This window comes from Dipodomys merriami, unplaced genomic scaffold (assembly GCF_024711535.1).
Source record: "Dipodomys merriami isolate MVZ:Mamm:240054 unplaced genomic scaffold, mDipMer1.0.p SCAF_21, whole genome shotgun sequence".
In the NCBI taxonomy this organism is placed as follows: domain Eukaryota; kingdom Metazoa; phylum Chordata; class Mammalia; order Rodentia; family Heteromyidae; genus Dipodomys; species Dipodomys merriami.
In genome coordinates, this window is record NW_027203493.1 from 9371000 (window position 1) to 9396548 (window position 25549).

General features: G+C 55.8%; 1 protein-coding gene across 4 annotated transcripts in view; it reads right to left on the reverse strand.

Annotated features, from left to right (window-relative positions):
* Positions 1 to 3371: 3371 nt before the first annotated feature.
* Cd82 (CD82 molecule) overlaps positions 3372 to 25549 on the reverse strand; it is a 37915-nt gene continuing 15737 nt past the window's right edge. For 2 of the 4 annotated variants that reach the window (XM_070032535.1, XM_070032534.1), the window contains exons 2-10: positions 24259 to 24339; positions 17785 to 17867; positions 13780 to 13852; positions 11155 to 11279; positions 10950 to 11024; positions 6505 to 6606; positions 4757 to 4951; positions 4557 to 4640; positions 3372 to 4248 (exon numbers count right to left, since the gene is read on the reverse strand). In XM_070032535.1, coding sequence (XP_069888636.1) covers positions 4171 to 4248; positions 4557 to 4640; positions 4757 to 4951; positions 6505 to 6606; positions 10950 to 11024; positions 11155 to 11279; positions 13780 to 13852; positions 17785 to 17847 — 795 coding nt within the window. In that variant the 5' untranslated portion in view covers positions 17848 to 17867; positions 24259 to 24339 and the 3' untranslated portion in view covers positions 3372 to 4170. The remainder of the gene's footprint in view (positions 4249 to 4556; positions 4641 to 4756; positions 4952 to 6504; positions 6607 to 10949; positions 11025 to 11154; positions 11280 to 13779; positions 13853 to 17784; positions 17868 to 24258; positions 24340 to 25549) is intronic. The other 2 variants (XM_070032537.1, XM_070032536.1) reach the window with 1 other exon arrangement.

The following is a 25549-nucleotide window of genomic DNA, read 5'->3' on the forward strand; positions in this document are numbered from 1 at the left end:
ACGTGGAAGGGGAAAGCGAAGGGCAAACACATGCAGGCACATCAGGCTGATATCCCCAGTTCCCCCACAACCCCCCCCCCCCCCACATACACCAAGCCAGGGAGTAAAACAGAAAGTTTTCTACCACTAGCTGAGGAAATTCCCCGCTCACCCTTCAGAGGTCTGTGCCATTCTCCAATCCACACACAAGGATCCTGCCCAACTCAGTCCTTCTGCTCCCATTGGTCAGCATCCATGTCCATCAGCCTCCCCCGTGGCACTGCCATTGACTCCCCAAGCAGCCCTGAGCGCCAGCTCTGCCTGGCCAGGGAGAGGCATAGGCACCAAAGGGCAACCTCGTACCCCCTGCCCGCTAAGGCCCACAAGCCCGTTCTCTGCCCAGTGTGTCCCTTGGTCTAGACTATGGCAGGAATGAGGGCAGCCTGCAAACCACCATGTCTGGCCCTGAAGGCCTAGCATTGGCTCAGAGGGCCCATCAGCCCCTGGCCTGCCTTGGGAGAGAGGATCCTGAGGCCACAGGCTAGGCACAGGCAACAGAACACTTTAATGATTCAAGAAAGAGGGCTAGAGCCAGGCGCTGGTGGCTCACGCCTGTAATCCTAGCTACTCAGGAGGCTGAGATCTGAGGATTGTGGTTCAAAGCCAGCCCGGGCAGGAGAGACTGTGAGACTCCTATCTCCAATAAACCACCAGAAAACCGGAAGTGGCGCTGTAGCTCATGTGGTAGAGCACTTGCCTTGAGCTGAAGAGCTGAGGGACAGCGCCCAGGCCCAGAGTTCAAGCCCCACGACCGACAAAAAAAAAAAAAAAAAGAAAGAGTGCTAGGTGCTTCCAGCCAGAACTTTCCAGGCCCAGAGGGGACAGGAAGTTAAAACTGAGATGCTATGAGAGATTTCATTAAAGAATGTCACAGGGCCTCTTTCTCTCTCTCTCCTCTCTCTCTCTCACACACATACCTGGGAAAGCCATAAGTCTGAGGTTCAAATCCTGAGGATGTCCTAGTAGAGATCTCCCCTGTCCTCCCCGCCCCACCCCCTGCAGTCTATCCCAAAGGCAGAAAAGCTCCATCCACCCAGTCCCCTCTTCCTACCTCCAGAGTCCTCCTGTCCCCTGCCCACCCCCCATCCCACTCCTGGGTCCTATCTCCCTCATCACCTCTCCTGTAAAGCCCCAACCTGCAACCGATCTCCATGGTTACATTCTGGGATGGAGGCCCAAAGCCAACACCTTCCTGCCCTTCAGTTGGGATGACCAGGTGAACCTGGTCACCCCTGCTGAACAATCTGCACAGTGCACAGCCCTGTTCACACTGCTAAGTGCTCAGCAGAGGCATGCTCAAAAGAGGCTCAGGGGGTCTGGCAGGGCCCTTGAGGCCACACAGCACCCCCAGTCTTCACTAAACTTAGTCTGTCCCATTTGTCACCCAAGCCCTCCTCAGAGTCAGGTCACCAGGAGCCTCCCTGAGGCCTGGGGACTTGGAATCTGCTGTGTTGGGACCAGGGTTGTCTGAGCTGGACCAGGCCACACAGTTCCACGTTCAGAAGACGCCCTGCCTTCTAGCTGTGGGTACAGGGCCAAGCCTGCAGGGAGGAAGCAAGCTTTGCCTCTTGGCTTAGCCGGAGCCCTCACGCTGCTCAGTCAGCTCCCTCCCTGCCACAAAGCGTGCTGGGGCAGGGCCAGCAGCGTGCCCTGTGCTGCAGAGTGGACAGTAAGCCTGGGATAGTGTACTCCAGCTCTCTCACAGACACTGTACGTGGCTGGCCCCATGATTTCCTGCTTGGTCCCCTGGCTTTGCAGTTCCTCCATGGTGAACAGTTTGGCTTCGGAGCTCTCTGCTAACAACCAGCACACGACCAAGCACAGCAGCTCCTTTGTGTGTGTGTGTTTGGTCCAATGACTTCTGTTGTTCTCAACCTGAAGGCTATCATGGTTTGCATGAGTGTGCAAATGTGTATCAGAGTGTCTGAGTGAGTCCAGCTAGCCACACTTTTCAGTGCTAAGAATGAGTATCCTTTAGGAAAGGAGAGCTATACAACTATATAACTGATTAAAAAAAAATTGTTTTTGTTTTGTTTTTGCTTTGGCTACCAGGAAGCTCAGAGACAAAAATTGTTTGACAAAACAATGACAGCTCTAGGATGCGGACGGCGTTCATCTCACATTCCCGTAAACTGATGGATGGTGCTAAGCTGAGAAGAAGTGAAGCCACAATAAGTGATGTTGGCCATTAAGTAGGGCCAGGTGCGTGTGGGCTAAGAAAATGGGACCAGCGATCAATTAGTGATGTCTGCTGGGAACACAGCCATGGAGAATGCGCTCAGCACACTGCAAGCATTTGCCATCCTTAGGTGAGTTACCTTGTGGACAACTCAGCTGTGTTGGCTTCTTCCAAGCTTATATTTTAATGTAGGCACTTGCTTTGCAGAGCAAGGTAAGTTATGGATAAAATATGCTGATGGGGCTCTGCTAGGAGCCCTCAGCCCAGGGCAAGCAGCTGGAAGGCAGAGCCGCCCAGGCCTCCTTCAGGGCTGAGTGGTACAGCAGGCCTGATTTCAGCCACAGAAAGTTCCCTGAGGAACATCAGTTTCAGGGCACTCCCCTGAAGTAAAAGAGTGCCATCCCCTCCTAGTCCATGACTAGGCCCACAGCCCTTCTCTTTGGGACCACAGTCTGGCTACATTTTACCAGGGCCTGGGGATCTAAAGCAATGTGACCCAGGAAGCACTTCAGAAGACTGCAAGGAGGACTCCTTGTTTCCTTCCCAGCCCGGCTGTGCCAAGGTCCCTGAGCCCTGCCTGCACCCTGGGCTTTGCACTGTCACCCAGATTCTGGGCTAAGGTGTCTGTATCAGGGAGTCTCCAGGCCCCGCAGGGATCCTTGGCTGAGGTGGCAGCTCCCCCTAGTGGCCACTGTGGAAACACCTCTGTCTGCAGGGGCCCGGCCCCCTTAGTCAGCAGAGAGGAGCCCATGGGATGACATTTGTCCACTTAGCTGTGCCCCACTCCACCTTCCACCCCCCTATGCACTAGGGAGAACCTCTCGGTTGTATGTCTAAAGCCTGGGCCCATGAATGCCCCCGGCTTTAGTCGGAGGCCCAGGCTGGGCAGGACGTGGCCCAGCTGCGGAAGCCCTGAGTTCTGCACAGTGGATGAGGCTGATCTGTAGACCATCTGCACCTGTCAACACACAACATGGCTCCAGGCACTGCGGAGCCCCTGGTCCTTCAGGCCGGACACGGGCTGCCCTGGGGGCAGGGGTGGGAGTAGCAGCAAAGCCCATCCACTTTTTACAGCAATTGCAGCCTCTCTGCTCACACCCTCCCCCGACACCTTGGCCCCTCATCCCCGTGGAAGCACCCCTCCACCTCGGGCTGATTGTGACAAACTTTTTTAATAGCCTTCCAATGGTGAGGGTGTGTACAGAGCAGAGGCCCTCTCTGGCCACGATACCACATAGCCTCACCCGCCCGCAGCCTGAGAGATGGGGGACAGCCGCCATGAATGACCAGTCCACTTTCTTCTCTCTGGCCCCTGAACAGTTCGGAATCCTGGAGAACGCAGGGCCACTTCTGTGCTGTGCCTTGGGGGACATGTGGCCCTGCACCCAGGTAGCGCTTGCTAGTTCCTTCCCACAGTGTGGCCCCAGCTGAGCCTGGAGGGGCTGCGTCAGGCCCCCGGGAAGGGACGAAGTCCACCCTCTCCGCTACCTTCCATAAAAATGTTTAAAGACAAAAGGTAGAAGCATTATGATAGGAATAAGTTGACCCACCCAGTGGGCAGCCCCCCCCCCAACCCCAACAGTCCTGGGGCTTATTCGTGCCTCTCCCCGCCATTTTCAATACATCTTCCTCTGTACCCTCTCTCCATGGCTTCCTGGGCAGGAGCAGCCCAGCCCAGCTGCCTGGGCAGGGACAGAGACACCACAGGGAACCGGTCTAGCTGCTCAGAGAGCCTTAGCAGGCAGACAGCACAGGGGCCACAGAACCACCAGGGCTCGTGGTTGGTGGCAGGGGAGAAGGGTCCAGGCCTCAGAAAGTCCCCGCCCATCCAGCCAGCCCAGGATAGGCAAGAAGCCTTGGCAGTGAGGTGGGAGATGGGCCTGGAAGAGGGAGGGGGTGTGGGGACCCCTCTGGGAGGTCGGGGTAGGAGGTGGGGAGGTGGGAGAGCAGCCTTAGTACTTGGGGACCTTGCTGTAGTCTTCCGAGTGGATGCGTCGGCACAAGCAGATGGACAGTAACATTCCGAAGAGCTGGGAGGGAAGAGGCTGAGGGTCAGGGGATGCTGGCCCGCCTGGCCCCCACCATCTACACCAACACCCAGGTCTGCATTCAGAGAACAGATCCTCCGCTGTGCCATGAGCACCCTCCTGTCGGCAACAGAGCGGCCCCAGAGAGGGACATGGCCTGACTGAGGACACAGAGGCAAGTGGGACTCTGAGAGCCAAGCCTTCCCCGCCCTCCCTCCCTCCCCCCCCCCCCCCCGCCAGCCTTGGGCTCCCCAGGACTGAGTGCAGGAAGGGCTGGGGGCGGGGGGGGGGGGGGGGAGAGCAGTACAGACCTCAATGACTGCCACACCCACGCACACTCCCAGGATGATGCCCAGGTTCTCCTGCAGCCACGCCTGCACCTTTTCCATGCAGCCCTGCAAGGGAGCGCGGGGCTGCATCACCCACACTGCGTGGGGACGCCTCCCCTCCCCCGGGGGCTCCGCTCCCGCAGCCAGCGCGGGGGGGGGGGGGGGGGCGGCCATACACGTACCTCCTGGAACACAGGCCAAAACTCGGGGTCGTTGCCGCTCTGGGTGCTGTTGCTCTGGGAATGGCAGAAGCCCTTCCTCACCAAGAGGCTGCTGTCCCCCTTCTCGCAGGAGCAGGGGTAGGTGACCTCCGAGTGGCTCATGAGCTCCTCATTCTCTGTCCAGTTGTAGGCGCTGACCCAGCCACAGCATTTCACCTGGTGGAGAGGGGGCCAGGCTGATGGGCCACTGTCGGTGGTACCTCAGCGGGCCACGCGCCCAAGCCAGCGGCCTGGATCTGCCCACCCAGACCTGCCACTTCCAGCCAAACCACCAGCATTAGACTTTGGGCTTCATTTCAGCTCTGTGAGCCAAAAGGGACTTAAAGCAGCTTTGGGGGAAATACCATAAACCACAAAAAGTAAGAGTAAGCTGGGTGCTGCTGGCTCATGCCTCTAATCCTAGCTACTCAGGAGGGTGAGATCTGAGGATCCTGGTTCAAAGCCAGCCAGGGCAGTAAAGCCTGTGAGACTATCATCTCCAGTTAATGACCAGAAAACTGGAAGTGGACTACGGCTAAAGTGATAGAGTGCTAGCCTTGAACAAAAGAGCTCAGACAGGGCCCAGGATGATTCAAACCCCATTATTGACCAGAAAAAGAAAAGTGAAAGTAAAAATCAGGGCACAGCTGGGCGCTGGTGGCTCATGTCTGTAATCCTAGCGACTCAGGAGGCTGAGATCTGAGGATCATAGTTCAAAGCCAAGCCAGGACAGTAAAGTCTATGAGACTATCTCCAATAAACCATTAGAAAGCCAAAAGTGGTGCTATGGCTCAAGCAGTAGAGACTTGCCTTGAGCTGAAGAGCCCAGGGACAGCGCCCAGGCCCAGGGTTCACAATGAAAGACAAGAGGGAAGTTCAAGTTGAACGACTACACAGGTGCACAGGACATGAGGCAAATGGCTGAGTGTGTACTTTGGTGGATTTAAACCTCAGACCTGCCACCATAGCTAAGGTCCTAGCCTTGGTTTCCTTATCTGCAAAAAATCAGTGACAACCACAGTTCCTGTCGTGGGGTGGGGGGTGGGGGTCTTAGGAGGGCCAAATGCAGCCTGCACGGGCTTGGGAAGCCCAGTAAGAGCTCAGTCCAGATCATGTGCTGACCATGTGTAGGCAGGGTTGAGATTGGGCTCTGAGCTTCCTGGTTGGCAAAGTGAAAAGGGAGATGTGGTTAGCTGTGCTTGTTGTACAGGGGGAAATGCTCTCATCCCGAGGGAACGGTGCCTTTCTGGGCTTTGTGCGAACAGCTGCTCTCTTGGCCCAGAGGAGGGGACTAAATGAGACAGCTTGGGTGAGCTACTGGGGTCAGTCCCCAGTTGCTGCCTGGTCAAGGAGGATGTGAATCCCTGACTAAGCCAGCAGGGGGCGGAAAAGGCACATGCAGGACCGCTGAGCTCTAGGCAGGAACTCCTTTCCTTCCCCCCCCTCCCCTCCTTGGGATGCTTCCTCTGGGCTTGGCTGGCGCCTCTGGGGGTGTGGGGACACAAAGGCCTGCATGCAGGATTTGGGGCACAGAAGACTCCAGGCAGCCCTCCATGGTCCCTCTGCCTGTCCCCAGGACCCCAAGTGGCCGCTGTAGCAGTGGCTGGGGTGCCAGGGAGGGGGCTGTGAGGAGATGCCTTCCCAGCAGGAACCTGCATCCCCCGCTCTGCCAGCCAGAGGGGAGAGCCAGCCAGAGAGGAGCGTGCCAGCCCCACCGTGCCCGGGCTCACCTGCGCCTGCACGTAGTCCCAGGCATCCTGCAGGCTGTTGGTGCTGTTGGCATCGTACTTCCGGATGAGGTCTGCCACCACGTTGCCCATCTCCTGCTTCAGCTGCAGAGTGGAGCAGGAGGGTCAGGGTGGGAGGTGGGTGAACCAAGGCACTCCAGCCTCCCCTCGGCCTCCCTCCGTGGGGCTGCCAGGAGGGACGGGAAGACCATGGCCACCCCCTGGGCTGCAGGATCCTGGGCTGGCCCCCTGGGCTCCTGAGTTGCTGGACGTGGGGACACCAGACATTTGTGCTAGGCAGCGCTTCTGAGGCAGGGAAGCGGCAAGGAGAGTTGAGCAGCATACCTCCTCTCCCCTCGCTTGGCCCCCCGAAGCCTGGCTCCCCAACACTCCCCAGTGTCACCCCGGAAACCCAGCGTTGGGGACAGCTCTCCTCTCAGCATCTCCCCTCTCAGGAAAGCTCCCAGTGTATTTATTTATTTAAGAATAAAAGAAGCCAGGTGCTGGTGGCTCCTGCCTGTAATCCTAGCTACTCAGGAGGCTGAGATTTGAGGATCGCAGTTCTAAGTCAGCCCAGGCAGGAAGTTGGTGAGACGCTTTATCTCCAATGAACCACCTAAAAACCAGAAGTAGTGTTGTGGCTCAAAGTGGTAGAGCATTAGCCTTGAGCAAAATGAGCTCAGGACAGCACCTGGGCCCCAAGTTCAAACCCCATGATTAACATTAACAACAACAACACACACACACACACACAGACACACACACAGAAACACACACAGACACACACACACAGACACACACACACAGACACACACACACACACACACACACACAGACACACACACACAGACACACACACACACACAGGGCCGACATCAGGACCTCACGCATGCTAGGTGAGCCTCTAGCTTTATCTCCAGCCCTTCTCTTGGTCCTTTACATTTGGTCTCAACTCCTGGGCAAACGAGATCCTTCTTCCTCTACCTCTCACATAGTTGGGATTACAAGTATGACCTTAAATGCCTGGCTGAGTTCCACAACTTATACCTTATACGGCTTTCTCATCAGCAATCACAACCCCTATAGACGCATTTATCGAATGTGAGTTGTGCATCGGGGTGGGGGCACACATTCTCCAAATTGTGTCTCACAGCGGGCCAGTCACCTAGGAGTTGACCCATTCCCTCATTACAGAGATGCGGAAGACAAGGCTGGACAGGCTAATTAAGTCAGCCAGAGTCGCACAGCCAACAGGAGGAAGAGCAGAGGTCTGGATGAAAGCGTGTCTTACCTCGGGACCCCCTCGCTCGCCCAGGAAGCTCTGCCAGCATCCACATCAAAAGGCTCCCAGATGCATCTGGGCAGAGCCGCCTTTCGGCACCTTCTCCACCCACTGGCTGGGCACCAGCAGCCTTAGGTTCTGTGTATACCCTGTGTGGTTGCCATGGCAGCCGGACTCCCCAGTCTCCCTCCAGGGTTCCCCCCCCCAGACAGGAGAAGGTGAGGAGGCCGGTGGTTTCCACAGGGGTGGGTAGTTTCCGTGGGAACACCACAGCATCTTGCGGTTCAGAATGGGGCTGAGACACAGCAGCAGGCCGGGCTGTGGGGACCAGGCCACACAGCTGGCCCAGCTTGAGCCTCTGCCTGGGATACCAAGTGCTCAGGGAGGTCACCTGGAGAGGTCACCAGAGAGCCGAGGAGGGAGGGGCAGGGAGGGGCCTGTCACATACCCTTCCCCCTTCTCCCCCTGCTCCCCCCCCCCACTTTTGGGGCAGCCAGTCACCCCTCTGTGGCTAAGCACATATAAGACCTGCTTCATGGCTACGTGCTGCCACATGCTTACCCTGGGAATGGCCAGTGACACAGACTCCTTCTGCTAGGATTGTTTACAAGGGCCTGAGCTCACTTTGGGCTCCACTGGGACCCAAGAAGGGGACCAAGAGAGGGGAGAAGGGCCCCTGGGGGCGGGGGGAAGGGCTGGGGAAACCCAGATCTGGCTGAGGCTCCAGCAAAGCCACTCCAGCATCTCAGCCTCTTCTTCCCAGTCCCTAGCTCACTGAACCACCCAGGATGAGTGCAGAAGGCCCCTTCCCCACGGCGACATGGGAACCCATGGTTTTCCTCTCGGGTCCCTTGGCTTGCCCCTTCCAGCAAGGCCTCAAATGTAATGCCGCCATCCATGCTTTCCCAGGACATCAAATCAGCCTCAGTGTGGGACTCCCCTGTGGGAAGCCAGCCCTGGTCCTGGCCCCCATCTCGACTTCTAGCAGGGGGCCTGCAATACATTCCCACGGTCACAGGCCAGCGAGGTGTAGGAGGCAGGGGCCTCTTTGGAGGCCATTCCTGGTCTATCATCCCTCTGCGCTGCCCCTGCCACACGGTGGTCACCAGGGGTCTCCGGCCATCCCACAGGCCCATGGGAGAGGGGCCCAGTGACTAAGGGGAGGAGCTATGATGCATCCTTCCTCCTTTCCAATGGTGCCCTCGGGTAGTGTGGTCACAGGCTAACATCCGGCCGCCCCCGGGGCCTGAGTCCCCTTCCCCATAACTACCTGCTGTCTCCACCTGACCCTGGGTTGCCCCTGGCCTTTGCTGTTTTACCACACAGGGGTCACCGGAATCTTGAGTCAGACCTGGAAGATTCGTGGCGCAAGCGTGAGAACTTTCCAGGCACTTCAGGCTGCTTAAATGCCCCTGGCCACAGGAAGCGCAGTGCCTTGCACAAGAGCGCGAGCGGGGCTGGGGGCTTGGCTACGAGTTGTGACTTCCCAAGTGACCTCGGCCAACACCCCCAGCTGTGACCGCACAGTAAAAACCAGGTCTCCCTTCCCTAGAATCCCCCGATGGGGCCTGGCCAGGCCTCTAGGGCTCTAGTATTGGGGTGGCCTATTCAGAGGATGATCCACAGCAGCCTGCCCTTTCCAGGGTTCCCGGGCGGCTGCCTCTAGCCACTCTGCTGGCTTTTGTAGACAGTCCTCCATGTAGTCTACACAGTTGGGAGCTGCAGCTGTGTCATGTCACGTCATCAGGTGAGTCACGTCCTGAGCTGTCCCAGCCACTGTCACCCTCTCCCTGGGTGGAGGGTGGGGAGCAGGCCTGAGTAGTCACTCCTTGCAGAGACAGGCCCCAGGCACCCTCGAGAAGCCCCCTCCCCTAGGAACCTCTGACGTGGAGCAGCCTGGATGCCTCCTCCCTTGCCACAGGGGAAGAGAAAGGTCATCTGTCCGATACTGGCGTGGGCTGGTAAGCCAGGGTGTTCTCAACCCAGTGGTCTCCCAGGTGGAACCGGTCCTACTGCTGGAGCCATGCATGGCGTGCACACCCGTGAGTGTGGGCTTTGGGGGTGGGGGAGCCCTGGTTCTCCTGACCAACCCCTCAGCCGCCAGCCACACCCTGGTGGTCACAGGAGTCTCTCCTCCTCCAGGCTACCCACCCCGGGCCCTCTGCTGGTACCCCTTGACCCCATCTGCTGGGGTGGTTGGCAGAGTTAGCATATGGCCACCATGCTACCCAGCCCAGCGCCCGGCATATCATCAGAAATGGCACATGCTCCCTGCTGCCCCAGGGGGTAAGTTAGAACCCTAGGCTCACAGCTGGCCTAGGGCCATACACAGCTCAGAAGGCAGGGCCACTTCTAGGAAGTTATACAGCACCATTGTCAGAGTTGTTCCACAAGTCAGGGTACCTGAATCTCAGACCTAGGCTCTGCCTACCTGGGAGTGGGGAGATAATACAGAGAGGAGACAGGGATGGCTTCTGACCCAGCACGGGGAAGTCTGTCTTTCCTGAGAAAAAGACCAGCGCTAGCTGGCGTTTTCCTTTCCCACCTCTTCTGGCCACAGCAGTGTAGCTGCTGTGCCTGAGCCGGTGGCCACCATCTTGTGACCATGGGGTGACTGGCATGCTGCAGAAAATCCACCACAGAGAGGGTGCCGAGTGTCAGGCCAGAGTCAAGGTCTCTGGGCTCCCAAATCAGAGTTGTAGATAAGTTAACAACAAACGTCTTAAGGGTTTAGGGCATGGGAAGCCTGGTTTTCTATTCCTGAAACTTAAATGCGTTCCTCACAAAGGACGATGTTTTTATTAGCAGTGTCATTCCTGGGCCTCATCTGTGGCTGAGTAGCTCCAAGAAGCCTTCATCACCACATGACAAGTACTTAAGAAGTACCCACTGTGCTAAGTGTTTTTCCTAAGATTCCCCGCCCAATCCAACCCTGAGTTAACTTTGATAACTGTCCTCAGTTTACTGATGGTGCAGCAGGCAGCGAGGGAGGCGTGAGAGCCTTGCCCAACAGTTCCAACTGTAGGCACTGCCTTACCCCCTCGGGGAGGCCGGGGGCCTGTCGCTGTCACCTGCCATGTCGCGGCAGCTGAGCAGCAGCTTGTCGGTCCCCCAAGCCTAGAGCCAGTGCCCAGCGATGGGCCCACCCGAGGGCCCACTGACTCACCTTGCCCGAGTTGAAGTAGAAGAGGGTCCCCACGGTCACCTGGGCTATGAGGATCAGCAGGAGAAAGGTGAAATACTGCAGAGAGAAGGGGCAGGGTCAGCCAGGCTGCCCTCTGGCAGGTGTGTGTTGTGTGTGTGCGTGTGCATATGTGTGTGTGTGTGACAAGCTGGGCACCCCAGGGTGGGGTGGGGGGATGGGGACTCACCAGGCCCAGCAGGCAGCGGACCTCGTTGACAGCACCGATACAGCCCAGGAAGCCCATGACCATGGTGAGGGCTCCCACGCCCAGGAAGATGTAGGCCCCCACTTGCATGGTGCTGGAGGAGTTTTCTAGAAGGCAGGAGAAGGGGACATCAGGGTTAACAAGTATCAGGGGTCACAGAGTCCCAGAGGTGAGGAGAGCCAACCACAGCCAGGGTCTGCTCCCCTCAGAGCAGTGGGGGCTCACGCCGCTGCGGGTCACCCACATGGAAGTGTGTGCGCAGTGGCAGCCCACCCTGCTCCAGGCAAGGCCGGCTCTGCTGCGGCTTTCCTCCCCAGTGCTCGTCACAAGCCTGGACTCTATCTTCTTCATCACTGGCCCTCAGCCCCTAAAATATGAACCTCAGGAGGCCGGGGGCCTCGGCTCGTCCTTGCTGATGGCAGAGCTAGCCCAGGGAGGTGCTGTATGCACCGGCGGCCAGGCTGGCTCTGTGCTGGCAATGGGCCACCGACACTGATTCCAGGCTGCTTTTCACCCATCGGCCTTCTGATTCTTTCCTGGCCATTCATTGGGCCTCCAGGACTCTGAACCTGCAGCCCTCGGTTCTGACATGGCCCTGCCTAGCAGCCACCAACAGTACTACTCCACAGAATGGAAACTGAGCCTGGGGTCAGAACTGAGATCTGGAAACCGCCCTCTGATGCCAGGCTCTCAGCCCTGCTGCCTGGCCCCAGGCTGATGCAGGCCCTGATGCCTGGTCATCCGGTACCTGGTCACCCACTGAGCCATCCACCATGTCCTGGGTGCCCACCCTGTGCGGGGCCTGGGCCCTGTGCTGGGAATGCAGAAGAGCGGGGTGGGGGGAAAGGAAGGGGAGGTAAGTGGACAGCAGTCTTTCTGGTGAAGGGTCATGAGGACCATGGGGCATGGTACAGGTGGGTGGTACAGGAAGGGAGGGGTATTCTAAACTGAGGGCATTTTCAGAAGCCAGGGGGAGGATGGAGCTTTGCTTTTGTGTATTTGGGGAAGGGGAGAAGGGGAGCTCTGCCAGCCCTGAGCTTGGTTGGACTGCTGGGGTTGTAGCCTGGCCTCTGCTTGCGGGAATCTCCCTGACTCCGCCTCCTGGGTGCTTTCAGATCTATGTCAGAACCTGGGCGCCTGGGAACCACCTGGGGGTGTTTTAAGGAGCACTTGCCTGCGCAGGCCCCACCCAGGCCAATGGGCTGGGTTCCAGGAGAAGGGGGAGGGACGTGGCGTGTGTGTAAAAACCACCCTGGGAGTCCAGTAGCCTTTCAGGTCAGGCCAAGCCTGGGGGCAGGGTGCAGCAGGCATTCTGTGGGTGGGCCTTCAGACTTTGCCCAGTGCACAGTGCCTGATGGGTGTGGTGAGCCCCGGTCAGGAGGGTGTGTACCCCGTTGGGAGAGCTTCGAGAAGGAAAGTAGTCCCTAACCCAGAAGGCAAGGCTGTATGGGGGAGGGGGGTGGGGGGGAGAGGGGATCAGCCTCCCTTGTGGCCTAGAGCAGCAGGTGTGACCCCCTCCCTCCCCCCAATACTGCATCCTGGTGAAGTTCGTTGTATTTCAATTTGCAGCTGTCATGGGCCAGGGTCCAGCAGCTGCTGGGTGGGAAGTAAGCCACGACCAGGAGAGGCCAGGATGGGGGAGGCGGGGGTTTCCGGGCTGCTGCTCAGCTTTGCAAGAGTGGGAAGGTGGGTCTTTGCACTGGGGCTCACCCTGAATGCCACAGGTTGCCTTTAGGATCAAAGGCTCTGGGTTGAGTCCCACACCTGCCACTCAGCGGCTATGTGACCTTCAGTCAGTGACTCAACATCTCTGAACCTGTGTGTCCAATTGTGGGGCAGGAATAGGACATGTCTGCTCCACAGGGCTACTGCAGGATTAGGACGGTGCTTGGAGGTGGCATGGAGGGTGTGTGGTGAGTGTGATGCATGGCAGCTGTGCCTGAAATGTTCCTCATCCACACACATCCAAAACAGCCCAAAGCAGCCATCAAAGCTGAGTGCCCGTGGCTCACACCTATAATCCTACTACTCAGGAGGCTGAGATCTGAGGATCATGGTTCAAAGCCAGCCCAGGCAGGAAAGTCTCATTAACTACCAAAAAAGCTGGAAGTGGAGTTGTGGCTCAAAGGGTAGAGCACTAGCCTTGGGCAAAAAAAGCTCACAGACAGCGCTCAGCCCCTGAGTTCAAACCCTGGGATCAGCACTAACACCTCATCTATCTCCTGACTCGCTCCAACATCTCTCTAAAATTGGGAAGGAATGAACATTGGCCTCATTTTCCTGGACAAAGGCAGGCAGGGAATGTGAGAGGCTTTTCTAAAGCCGGGGGAAGGGAAGGCACTGGGTGGGGAGAATGTCTCCCCCCTCCCCTCATTGCCCAGCAAATCTAAACAACAGTGGCTTTGTTAGGGGGAAGGAGGAAATTCTTCCTAGAAACCCTTGCGAGGGACCCATTTGCTGTGGTCAGCAGCAGAAGCTGGCCATGTCCCCAGGGGCAGGGAAGGCCCTGAACCGATGTCCTCATGGGAACAGCTGTGCCCACATTGCTCCCCCCCCCCAAACCAGGCCCCTAAGCATCCCCAGCTGGGGAAACAGAGGTCTTCTTACGCAGGACAGAGATGAAGCTGGTCCTGTCCGCCAGGATCCATACCCCGAAGCCCAGGATCACAGCACCCAGGATCTGGAAGGAGAGAGAGGAGTTAGTGGAGGGGGTGGACAGGAAGAGGTATAGGGGATATCCAGGGAGCTGCCTTTAGCTCAGGGGGGCCCAAGATGGTCTCTGGTCACAAATGTGAGTAACCCGGACACGAGAGAAGGTATGGGAGGTCCTGGCTGCTTCTCACCCACGTGTGATCTCAGGGAGCCCACCAGGGCCCCTCCTGACAAGGGGAACCCTTCCTCTTTTGTCCCTTGGCCTTTCCTGTACTCTTGCCCTAGTCCCAGACCCAGCTGGGGGCTCCGGTGCTTCCCTAACCTGCCCCATGAGAGGAAGACCGTGCATGTACAGTCCAGCTCGGCCTGGCCATCGGCTCTCAGCAGTGAGGCCACCCTAAGTGTCCCCATTCTGTCTCCACCACTGCTGCCTGGCCTAGCTCAACTGTCATCCCCAAGGGGCCCAAGTCCTTCTAGGTTTGCTTCTCTATGGGACTGGAGCTCCAGAGGGCAGGGCCAGGTGCAGGCTGTGGCCTGGAAGGCTTATGGCATCAGATCTGGAGTGGTGGGGGAAATGGAGAGCTGCTCAGCTGTGCCAGTGCAGGGCCAGGAAGAGGGTTGACTGAGGTGAGAGGAAATGGCCCCAGGCCCCACCTCCCCTCTACCAGGGCCAAGTCCCTGACCTGAGCGCAGTATCCAGGTAGAATCCAGATCAGCCACCCCATCGGACCTCGAGAGGACCCCATCCCCGTGGAGGCACAGGTTCCCTCTGAGGATGAAGATGGCCTGTGTCTTCTTTCAATTACCTCTGTTATGGGCCGGGACTGGGCCCACCTGCTGGATGAGCCACCTGGGGGGCCCACGTCCATTGCCAGTCCTAGGTTCCCACCTTGGCTGTTAGCCTGTAGTTGCAGGTCAAGTCCAAGGCCAGAAGCTTGCCCAGTGCATCCGCCTAGGGCCAGCAATGGGCCTAGGACCTCCAGCAGCCTCTAAAGATGGCTGGACAGATGTGCCCACTCCACAGAGCCCACTCCCCTCTTGGCACAGAGCCTGGCCAGTCCTCAACGCCCCGAGCGATCTCCTCACTCCCCACTCCCGGGCAGGGCAAGAGAAAGAAGAGCGCCTCTGAGCAGGGGTTGTGGGGAGGGAGGGTGGAAAACTCCCTCTGGGAAAAAGAATTCCAAGTAGAAACTCCAGACAACTCGGCGGGGTTGCCAAGAGGAACCCAGATAGGGAAGTCTCCAGAAGCCCTTCAGGCTGATGACAGCTGCCTGACCAGGAGGTGCGGCTGGCTCAGCCACGGGCCTGCCACGTAGCAGGAAAGAGGCTGGCCTGCTGAGCAGGACACCATGGAACCCCTTTCTCTGTGAACCAAGGCTGGGGCCATGGGGTACTTATTACAGTAATCAACCCCAGCCCTGCCTAAGCTCCAGATGGCCCTGACTAGGAGCTGGACACTTGTGGCCTAGTTCCCTTCCTCAGAGTGTCAGAGTACCAGGGCCTCTGAATTCTTTTATGCCTAACAGAAGCATCTAAGCTAGGAGTTGGTGGTTCATGCCTATAATCCTAGCTACTTAGGAGGCTGGGATCCAGAGGATCACAGTTCAAAGCCAGTCCAAGCAGAAGTTTGTGATATTCTATCTCCCAAATAACTAGTACAAAGTTGGGATGGGGGTGTGGCTCAGCCAGCAAGCTGTGGTGTGCCAGCCGAGCAAGCAACCTGAGCAAGCACGGAGACCTGAGTTCAAATCCCATATTGGCAAAGGTGGCGGGGGGGGGGGGGGAGAGTTGCGCAGCACCCTGGGTTATCATGGGGGCGTGTGGGGTCAGGAGGGAAGGTGGGCAACACTGAGCATGTGCACACGCATGCGTAAGCACACAAAGCAGCCAGGGTGAGTTTCAAAATGCAAATCTGCTCCAGGGTGCATAAAGCCATTGTCCTGAGCAGCTGCATGGCCAGTGTCCCAAAGAGGCTTTTGGCCTCTCCCCATGCTGGCCTTGGCCTCCTGTTGATAGAACCTTTCTTCCCAGCCACATGCCAGACTTCGTTGACCTCCCTGACAGGTCCTTGGCCTGACCCTTGCATTCTTCATCCCTTGCACACCTCACACCTCTCTCCCCACCATCTCTGCAATCCTATGATCTAGTCAAATGATCATGAGGCTGGAGCTGGAGTGGTGTAGACATACTCTCTGCAAGAGCAGGAAGCAGGCTCCTCTGCCTGCCTGGGGTATCTGAATGCACGGAGGCCCGAAATACAGTTAGCCTGGGAATACACAGGGACTGGTTTCTAAGACCCTTTGATACCGAAGAGTTAAATGGCATAATACTTGCTGCTAACCCTCACGAGCACGCCCCTGTATGTCAAGCCTCCATGGATTACTTACAATCCCGACATGCAGAGTAAAACACTGCAAACAGTGTTTACCGCATTGTTCTAGACACAGCAGCAGGGAAATGGCTGCACGTGCTCATGGGCTCAGTGCGTGTGGGGATAGCTCCCACCTGCCGAAGGAGTGAGCACACAATCCCCTCCACCTGCTTTCTCTCCCCTACTCCTGACAGGTCATCTGAGGCCTGGCACACAGGAAGTTCACATCTGACTCCCCTTCCCCGAGATCTTTGAGGATCTGGAGGGAAGGCCAAGTCCTGGCTAAGCCTGCCTTACCATAGTGCAGGCCAGAGAGAAGCACTTCTAGCCTCTAGTTCCTCTTGTTCCTCCGGAGCAACCCGGAGGCTGGACAGGAAGGGACATGCCAGCCAAACCATCCACAGCATTCCTGTTTTCCACTAGATCACTGCCCAGACGCCGCCTTGTCTCCAAGGCCCCAAGGGTAGCACCGTTGTGCTCCTCTCCCTCTGAGGCAGCTGGACGTTGGCCCAGTGCCCACAGCTAGGCCTGCCTGCTGTCCCTTCCCAGAGATCTGGCCAGCCAAAGCTGGGGACCCTCACGTCCCTGGAAGTCCAACATGACATCCAGAGCTGATTTCCTCTGCTCTCAGACATAGGAATATGAATATAAAATCTGTGTATTATAAAAGGTAGAACTGCGTGACCATAAGCGTTCTATTTTATAACCCGATTTCCCCCCACTCAAGATTGGGCTCTAGCAACTGAACTGGAGCTCCACTTTCAGCTTTTTGGTGGTTGATTGGAAATAAAAGTCTCATGGACTTTCCTACCCAGGCTGACTTCAAACCCTAATCCTTAGATCTCAGTTAGGGTTGCAGATGTGGGCTACCAGCGCCCACCTTTATAACCTGATTCTTTAAGTTTAGGCTGAACAAACAACATGGAGCCGACCCGAGTCCCAGTGGTATTCTGGCAGGCCAATCACAACCCCCAGCGCAGGTGGGCCTACACACACACAGAACTTACACATGCACACATGTGCATGCTCACACACAACTCAGGTGCATATACATGTGCACATGCATGCTCACATCTACACACACATGTGTGCACACCATCATCCTGGCAGCTCCATGTCAGCTGTGCCAGGCCAGAGGGAAACCCATAGCTCCAGCTGCGCCATGAAGCTCACCTCTGGAGAACCCAGGGTCAGGCAACCTAGGGCATGAGGGGATCTGGGGAAGGGGGAGTGAGTCCCCACTGTACCTGGCCTCCCTCTCTGCGAGTTTAGGGGTGGGATGTGTGGGTAGCTGAAAACCAGCATTATAACAAACAAGTGTTTCACATGGGCAGGGGACAGAGGGGGAAGGCAGACTAGAGAGAGGGGATGGGTACTCAAGCAGTCCTGGCAGAGGGCTCCAGAATGGGCAAGCTAGGAAAGGGACGTGGTGCCTTTGCCCGGACCCAGCTGGGTCCATCTGTCATCGGCCTCCTGCAGCCACACCCTGCCACCATGTCCCTATGTCCCTGTCCAGAAGGGTCTCAGGCACAGATGCCCTAGGGAGCAGACTTTGTCAGAGGTAGGTGGACAACCCTGGCCATACTTACGAAGAAGAGCAAGTTGAAGAGGAAGAGGAAGTATTTGGTGACTTTGATACAAGCTGTCCCCATTCTGCCGGTTCTGGTGCTCCCTAGAGAGAGGAGAGAAGGCAGGCAGGTCAGAGGGGCGAGGTGGGGGCAGGTAGAGGGAGTTAGAACAGGTAGCCAGTGCTGTGATTCCCCAACACCGAGTCATCTCTGTTCACTTGTGAGCTAGCAAGTGAATGCTACCATCCCCGCTTTACGGGATCTGAGGTCCAGAGAGGTTGGAAGACTGCCCAAAGCCACATAGCTGGGAAGTGAGGTCCCCAGAGCTGTTTACGGGGTTGTGGCTGGAGGGAAGTGCTACGTGTGGGACCCTGGCCTGCACAACCCCAGGAGGCACTGGCTGGAGCCACAAGACCAGGAAGTTAGTGAGCAACTGATGGAAACCCAGAGGGGAGAATGTGGCGTGTCCCCAGCTTTGCACACGGCTCCTTGGGCCTGGGCAGAGGCTCCGGGAGCTGTTGGGGCAAAGAGACCGAGCCCTCCTCCCACCCATTATAATAGGTGTAAATATGCAATGTAAGACATCTAAGCAAGGCAGAAAACACAAACAAAACCATTTTCTCCCAAAGATAAGTTCCCACGTTTTACTTTTGAGTCACTAGCTCCCTTTGTGTGTGTTTGTGTAATGAGCAGTTTTAAACAAAATTGAGCTCATGCTGCAGTGAAGGCTTTTTTTGTTGTTTTATTTTGGTGCCAGTACTGGGGTTTGAACTCAGGGCCAAGGGCACTATCTCTTAGCTTTTTCCTCTCAAAGCTGATGCCCCACTCCTATAACCGCAGCCCCACTTCTGGCTTTTTGCTGTTCAATCAGAGATAAGAGTCTCACGGACTTTCCTGTCTTGATCCTCAGCTCTCAGCCTCCTTAGCTGCTAGGATTCTAGCAGTGAGCCCGGCACTGGGCTGTAGCGAGGTTCTGTTAGCCTTCTGTTTTCATTCTTAAATATGCTGTTTACAGGGGCTGTGAACTCCTACACCCTGCGTGCTCAGAGCGCTTTCTTCCTTACCGCTTGACACACGGCATGGGGTCCATCCAGTTGATCACCAGTTCTTGTGAACACTTTTGGGGTCACATACTCCCTTAGAAAAATCTGTATGTATGTAGCAGTTTGCAAGTAATTTCTGGGGGTTCATGAACCCCACCAAAGCCATCCTGGAACTCTAATGAACTCAGGTTAGAATTCCATGGAATTGATCAACCAGCGAAGCACCTAACTGGTACGCCAAGATGGGCCTACAGCTGTCTCCAAGTTTTCAGTCGCCCTGAATGACACAAGCTGTGCTGCTGAGGTGGCACAGCTGTCCCTGGCCCCAGGCGTGTGGGGTGGGTGGCGGGGTACACTCCCTGTCCTCATGTCCTCCGGAGCCCAGACAGGCCCTGGGGTGCACAGCGATCAGCTCTGGGCAGCTGGGTTGGGACAGCTGGCCTGGGACAGCTGCATGGGTAAAGCTGGGCTGGGGGGGGGAGGGGGGAGTGGGGAAAAGGTCCCTCTGCCCTGTGGAGGGGATGGAAGGGAGCCCTGGGGTGCTCATCCCCTTTATTCCTCTGCATTTCCCTGCCTGCACCCTTTTGAGGTGTGCTCACATTCACTCACCTCCACCCTCCCTGCCCAGGGGAGCTCAGCCCCCACCTCGGTGACTGGGGCGGGCCTGTGTGGAGGGATTGAGTTCCATGTCAGTGCTGTCACAGCTGCAAAGTGCAACGTCGGCAGCAAACAGCGTGAAGTTTCCCTAAGAAAAGAAAGGCTGCCTAGGCAGTGGTGAGCCCCCATCCCCGTGGCATGGAAGCCCGGCCTGAATGAGTGAATGCCTAAAGAGGATTCCAGGGCCACACAGGTAGACCAGATGGCTTTTCCAACCCACCAGGACTGAGACTAGGGACTGAGAACTGCAGATGGCAGGGTCTAGGAGCCAGGGATCCCCCACCCTACTAAGGAGAAGATGAGGACCCCCATGCCAGAGCCAGAGAGCCAAGATGCCCTCCTCCAGCCTGGCTGGAGGGTGGAGCTGCCCGGATACCCCAAGGACAACTCCTGACAACAGCTCTCACCCGACCCTGACCCCTGACCCCTGACCCCACCACAGCCTCTGACAATGCCACAGGCTCTTCATAAACTCCAGGACAAATCACTGAGGCAGGAAAAACGAAAACCCAGGCCAGGCGAGCTTTGCTCTCCTGCCAGGGAACAGCTTTACTGGGCCTGGCTGGATCTCTCAGATCCCAGCAACCAAGTGTGAGTCTCGCATCACTCAGAGAACTCCATCCGTCTCTTTAGCTGGAGCCGCAGGCCTCTGGCCTGCTACTATGGAAAAGGGAGGGATGGCCTTGCCTTTGGGATCCCCATTGCAGGCCTATCATTGGGTTCCAGAATCTACCCTGTCGGTGCTCACGTCCTCTGGACAGATGAGTGCTCCAGGATAGGGAAAGTAGGGAGGCCCAAGAGGTAACAGCTTTAGGGAAGACTAGATTAGATATGGGAACTCCCTAGGACCAAGGAGTGGCTCTTCTCAGACCTCAGCTCGTTTACTCCTCCAATTAGCCCACAAGACTATGTCCACCCTGGGGGACCCGAGGCTCAGTCAGGCTATAACTTGTCTACATCATAGAGCTTGTAAATGATCTTGGGCCCAGAGCCCACACTTGACCCACTGTAAAGTGCTCCCTTCCGGGAGGAGCCCAGGCCATAAAGGTATAGGTAGGGAAGGCCAGATTCCTTCCTCTAGTTGGCAGAAGGAAGCTGCAGGCCTGGCTGCCAGCAAGCAAATACAGACAGGAAGCTGTGGGCTGTGGACAAGTGGTTAAGAGCAGAGACCACCAAGATATTGAAAAATCTGACTGAGAACTGACCCTGAGCCTAATGATACCTTATGTGACCACACAAAACGGGCTCACTCTGAGCCCTGTGCAAAGCAGTGCATGCACACTCACAGTCTCTATTGGAAAAGGCATGGATACTCAGCTTCCTCTCCCCCAAACCCCAACCCCTGGCCATGAAAACCATACCTGGGGCTGCCTGCCTCTTTTCTCAAATATACTTTGGCTGGGTTTGGCTTCAGAGCTAGTCTGGATCTGATTTCTATGCTGCATGAGACAGATGAGGTAGATGGTGAGGACCAAGCTGACTGCTCAGAGCAGCTCTGGTTTGGAAGGCAAGGAGGAAGCCAGAAAGCTCAAGACTGAGGCTCCCTCTTCATTGACCTCTGCCTACATGGAAGGCAGGTCATTCATGCTGCCCACTCTCCCAATACTCCACACCCTAGGCGCTGGGGCTGGCCTCCAGCATATTATACAGGCACTGGGCTAAGCTACTCTATATGCCAGAGTAAGGGAGGAACAGCTGAAGGCAAGACAGAGCCCAGGCCTCCTCACCCCATCTACTCAGTCCCGTGCAAGAGTCAGAAGGTTCATACAGTGAAATAAGAGCCAGGTAGCTCTTGACTGGCAGGCAGCTCAGCCTATCAGGACAAGGCTTGGTGCTAAGACCCAGACAGGGTCCAAGGGCAGCTCCAAGAGAGCGGGAAGTCCAGGATACTAAGCCAGAGTGACAAGAGAGCACAGTGATAGAGCAGGGGATGGAGGACATTTTCCTCCCAGAGCAGAAGAGGCAGCTCCACCAAGGGGAAGGGTCAGCTCATCCCAGGCTGGGGCCACACCAGCAATGGAGTTAAGGCGCTGATTTCAGAGCATTCCCACCAACTACTGCAGCAGCAGGAGACCCTGAAGCTGCATTCTGGGGGCTTGGGAGTTTTATTCCAGCCCTACCCTCTCATACTGGGGTGGGGGAAGCCGAGTTCCTGTCCCAAAGATGGAGATAAGTGTTAGAGAGCAAGTACCACAGCCTGAGGACTCTGTCCGGCTCCTGCCCACTTCCTGTACAGCTTGTGAGCTAAGAACAGATTTGTGTGTGTGCGCTCGTCCTGGGGGTTGAACTCAGGGCTTAGGCACAGTCCCTGAGATGTTTTTTTCTTAAGGCTATAATGCTCTACCACTGAGCTAAAACTCCACTTCCGGCTTTTTGATAGTTAATTGGAGATAAGAGTTTCTCTGACTTTCCTGTCCAGGTTGGCTTCTAACCACAATCCTCAGATCTCAGCCTCCTGAGTAGTGAGGAGTGTGTCCACTGGCACCCAGTTCATAGATATTTTTTATTCTTAACCAGTTCAAAAAAGCCAAAAAGGAGATTTTCTAACATATGAAAATGATATAAAAGCCAAATTTCTGTGTCCACACATGAAGCTGTTTTGGCACACAGCCACAGCCACTGACCTAATGAACAAGTCTCTTTACAATGGGACTGGCCGCGTACACAAGAGGGACAGGACAGCCCTGGGATGGGATCCTGGGAGAGCTCAGGAGAGGTATGGCAGCAGAAACTGACTGCCACCCAGAGAAGAAAGCTACGAGACCCCTGGACAATGGTTCAGGACCCGGGAAGACCTCATCTCACCGCTCCGCTTGCCTGACTCCTGCCTGCCTGCCGGGAAGAGATGAGGTCAGCGCCAGGCACCCACAGGGCTCCGTGGCCGGAGCTGGCTTCCCATGGGTATCGAGTCAAATGGCACAGGTGGGGAGGTGAGAGGCAGGGGTGAGCTGTCCCCATTATCTCTCCTGTGTACTCTATTGTAATCTTCAGAGGGCTATCTATGCCTGTCAGGCAGGGTGTGCTAAAAAACAAAATGAATGGGCACCCTTGGTCCATGCTTGTTATCCTGTCTACTTAGGAGGCTGAGATCTGAGGATCTTGGTTCAAAAGCAGCCCAGGCAGGAAGGTTCAGGAAATCCCATTAACTGCCAAAAACCCAGACGTGGAGCTGTGGATCAAGTGATAGAGTGCTAGCCTTGAGCACAAAAAGTCCAAGGACAGCACCCAGGCCTTGGGTTCAAGCACCAGGAACAGCACCCCCACCCCACAAACAGCAGCAGAAGCAACAAGAACAACAACACACACACACACACACACACACACACACACACACACACACACACACACACACACACACACACTGACAGCATAAAGGAATGCAAGCACGGCTTACAGAAGGTTCAGGAACTATCATGTTGACTATACTTTATATCAGGTAAATGAACCATTTCTAAGTAATGACAATTTAAATTGACTAAATGTATCATTTGTCATATGCCAAATCAGTTTGTATAATGGAACTGAGGTCCTAATATCATATGAACTTCCACTCATCTTTTTTCAGATATATCTGCTCCAGGAAATTCTCAACAGTCAGCCTTATCACGAACACCACACCTCAGCCTCCGCCCCCCCCTCAAGGTGGCCCTGGATACTGAAGCACGCTAGCACTACACTGCTCTCCAGCTGTGTCACCTGGACAGTGAGTGTCTCAACTTCTTAATTAATCACTAAAAATGGAAAGGTGTGTCTCAAAGCTAGGGGAAAGCACTCTGGCCCTGAATTCAAGTCTAATACAGGCGTGCTTGTGTGCGCACAAACACGCGCGCATGCATGCACGCACACACACACACACACACACACAAATACATTGTACTCATATACTGAAATGTTGAATTGAAACCCTTTAAAGAACTACTTAATAATAATAATGTTGAATGCTGGTAGCTCACACCTATAATCCTAGCTACTCAGGAAGCTGAGATCTGAGGGGCAGGAAAGTCTGTGAGACTCTCATTTAAATACTCACAAAAGACCAGAAGTGGTGCTGTGGCTCAAGTGGTAGAGCACTAGCCTTGAGTAAAAGAAGTTCAAGGACAGTGCCCAGGCCCTGAGTTGAGTTAATCAATTAAAAATAACAATCAATAATAAAGAAGGTACCCAACAAATGGTACTGAATAAAATGCTAGATGAGGAAGACAGATGTATAGATGAATACTGAGAATGGATGGATGGATAAATGGAAGGAAAGGAAGAAGAGAGAGAAGAAAGGGAGAAAGAAGGAAGGGAAGAAGGAAGGAAGGAAGAAAGGAAATAAGGAAAGAGGGAGGGAAGGAAGTAGGGAAGGAAGAAAGAAGGAAAGAGAGAAGGAAGGAAGAAAGGAAGGAGAAGGAAAAGTAAAAGGAAGGAGGGAGAAAAGAAGAAAAGGAGGAAGGAAAGGAGGAAGGGAGGAAAAAAGGGAGGGAAGAGGGAAGGAGGAAGGAAGGAGGGAAGGAAGGAAGGAAGGAAGAAAGGAAGGAAGGAAGGAAGGAAGGAAGGAAGGAAGGAAGGAAGAGAAAGAGGACGGCAGAAGGAGCCCCTGGGCACAGGCTAGGGCTGGGGAGGGGACCCATGTCCACCCTATGTCATCCCTCCTTGTAGATTTGCTGTGTCCCTCTCCTGGAAAGGGGAGGCAGGGGTAGCTCCCTGGCCTGACCCAAGCACCCACATGTTTCTGAATGGCCTGGTGGGTGGGGAGTTGGGACTGGTGGTCCCGTATAGGTGGTTGCCCTCCCCAGACCTGCTTCCTTCTCACCTGTGTGACGCGAGGCTTGGACCAGAGCAGTGTTTTCCCCAGCAGCTTCTCAGAGATGAGTGTGGAGGCGGGAGGGAGGCTCTGTGGAGAACAAACGGCTCTGCTGTTACCTGGTGTGGGAGCAGCAAGGCTCCTTCCTGAGAGTCACTGTGCATCAGACCATCCCAGCCCCAGACGCCAGCAGTGTGGCCAGCAGTAAATACCGAGCCTGAGTCATTCCCAGACACGTGCGAAACACCCAATAGCTCCAACACTGTGTGCATTGCCTCTTAGGAAGCACTGAAGGAAAGGCTTCCAACTCCAACATCCCCCTGTGGGGCTCGTGCGTTCTAAGTGCTGCAGGATTCAGAGGAGAGGAAATGGCTCCTTCACCCATCAAGTGCTTAGAACAAACCCCTGGGGGGCCAAGCTGCCTCTTCCAACCCTCCGTTCATCAACAGCCTCCTACCTAGGCCAGCACAGAGGCTGGTTAGGCACTGGTTATACCCACTGGTTATACCCCCTCATCAATCCCTTAACCACATGCCAGGAGGGACTGCAGAATACAGTCCACAGCTCGTCCCTCTCAGCCTGCAACCCTCCAGTGAGAATGCAGCTGATGATGTGGAAGCTATAAAATCCTACATAGCTGGCAGAGCCCTGTACGGCTTGCCCTGTCCCTCTTCTGTCCTTACTTGGATCACCCCAGGCCCCTTAGACATACTCATCAATCTCTTTTCTAATGTCTCAGTACACCTGGCCCTTCTCACCCCAGGGCCTTTGTATTTTCCATTTTTCTCCCAAAATTTCTCTCCCTAGGGGCAAAGCAAATCTCAGAGTTCAAATCTCTCTATTTAGGATTCTTTTTAAAAAAAAAATCACAGCAGATGTGTAGACCGATGTTTCCACCCAGGGGCTCACAGGCCCTGGGGAGCCAACCTGGATCTGCCAAAGGTCTGTCTTCCCTATTGCAATGCTCTGGGTACAGTGCTCTGTCGCAACTGCATCTCAGCAGGACTGTGGGAACTCTTAGGGACTAGTCACATGGCCCCTGTGACCAGTGATCCTGATGAGTGAGTGTCTCTTGTGCTGCAGCCTGGGCCCTGGGGGTCTCTGAGCTCTCTGGGGTAGACAATAAGTGTTGTGATACACTGATGTGGCGCTAGCACCTCTGTTCCACTCCACCTTCCTCAAAGCTCACTTCCTTAAGGCTGTTTGGCCCAGAGCAATGTCGCTGGGCCTGACACCTCTGAGGTCACTGCAGGTTGAGGGTTCAGAGACAGCAAGGGATGGCATGCAGCCAGCAGGGGCT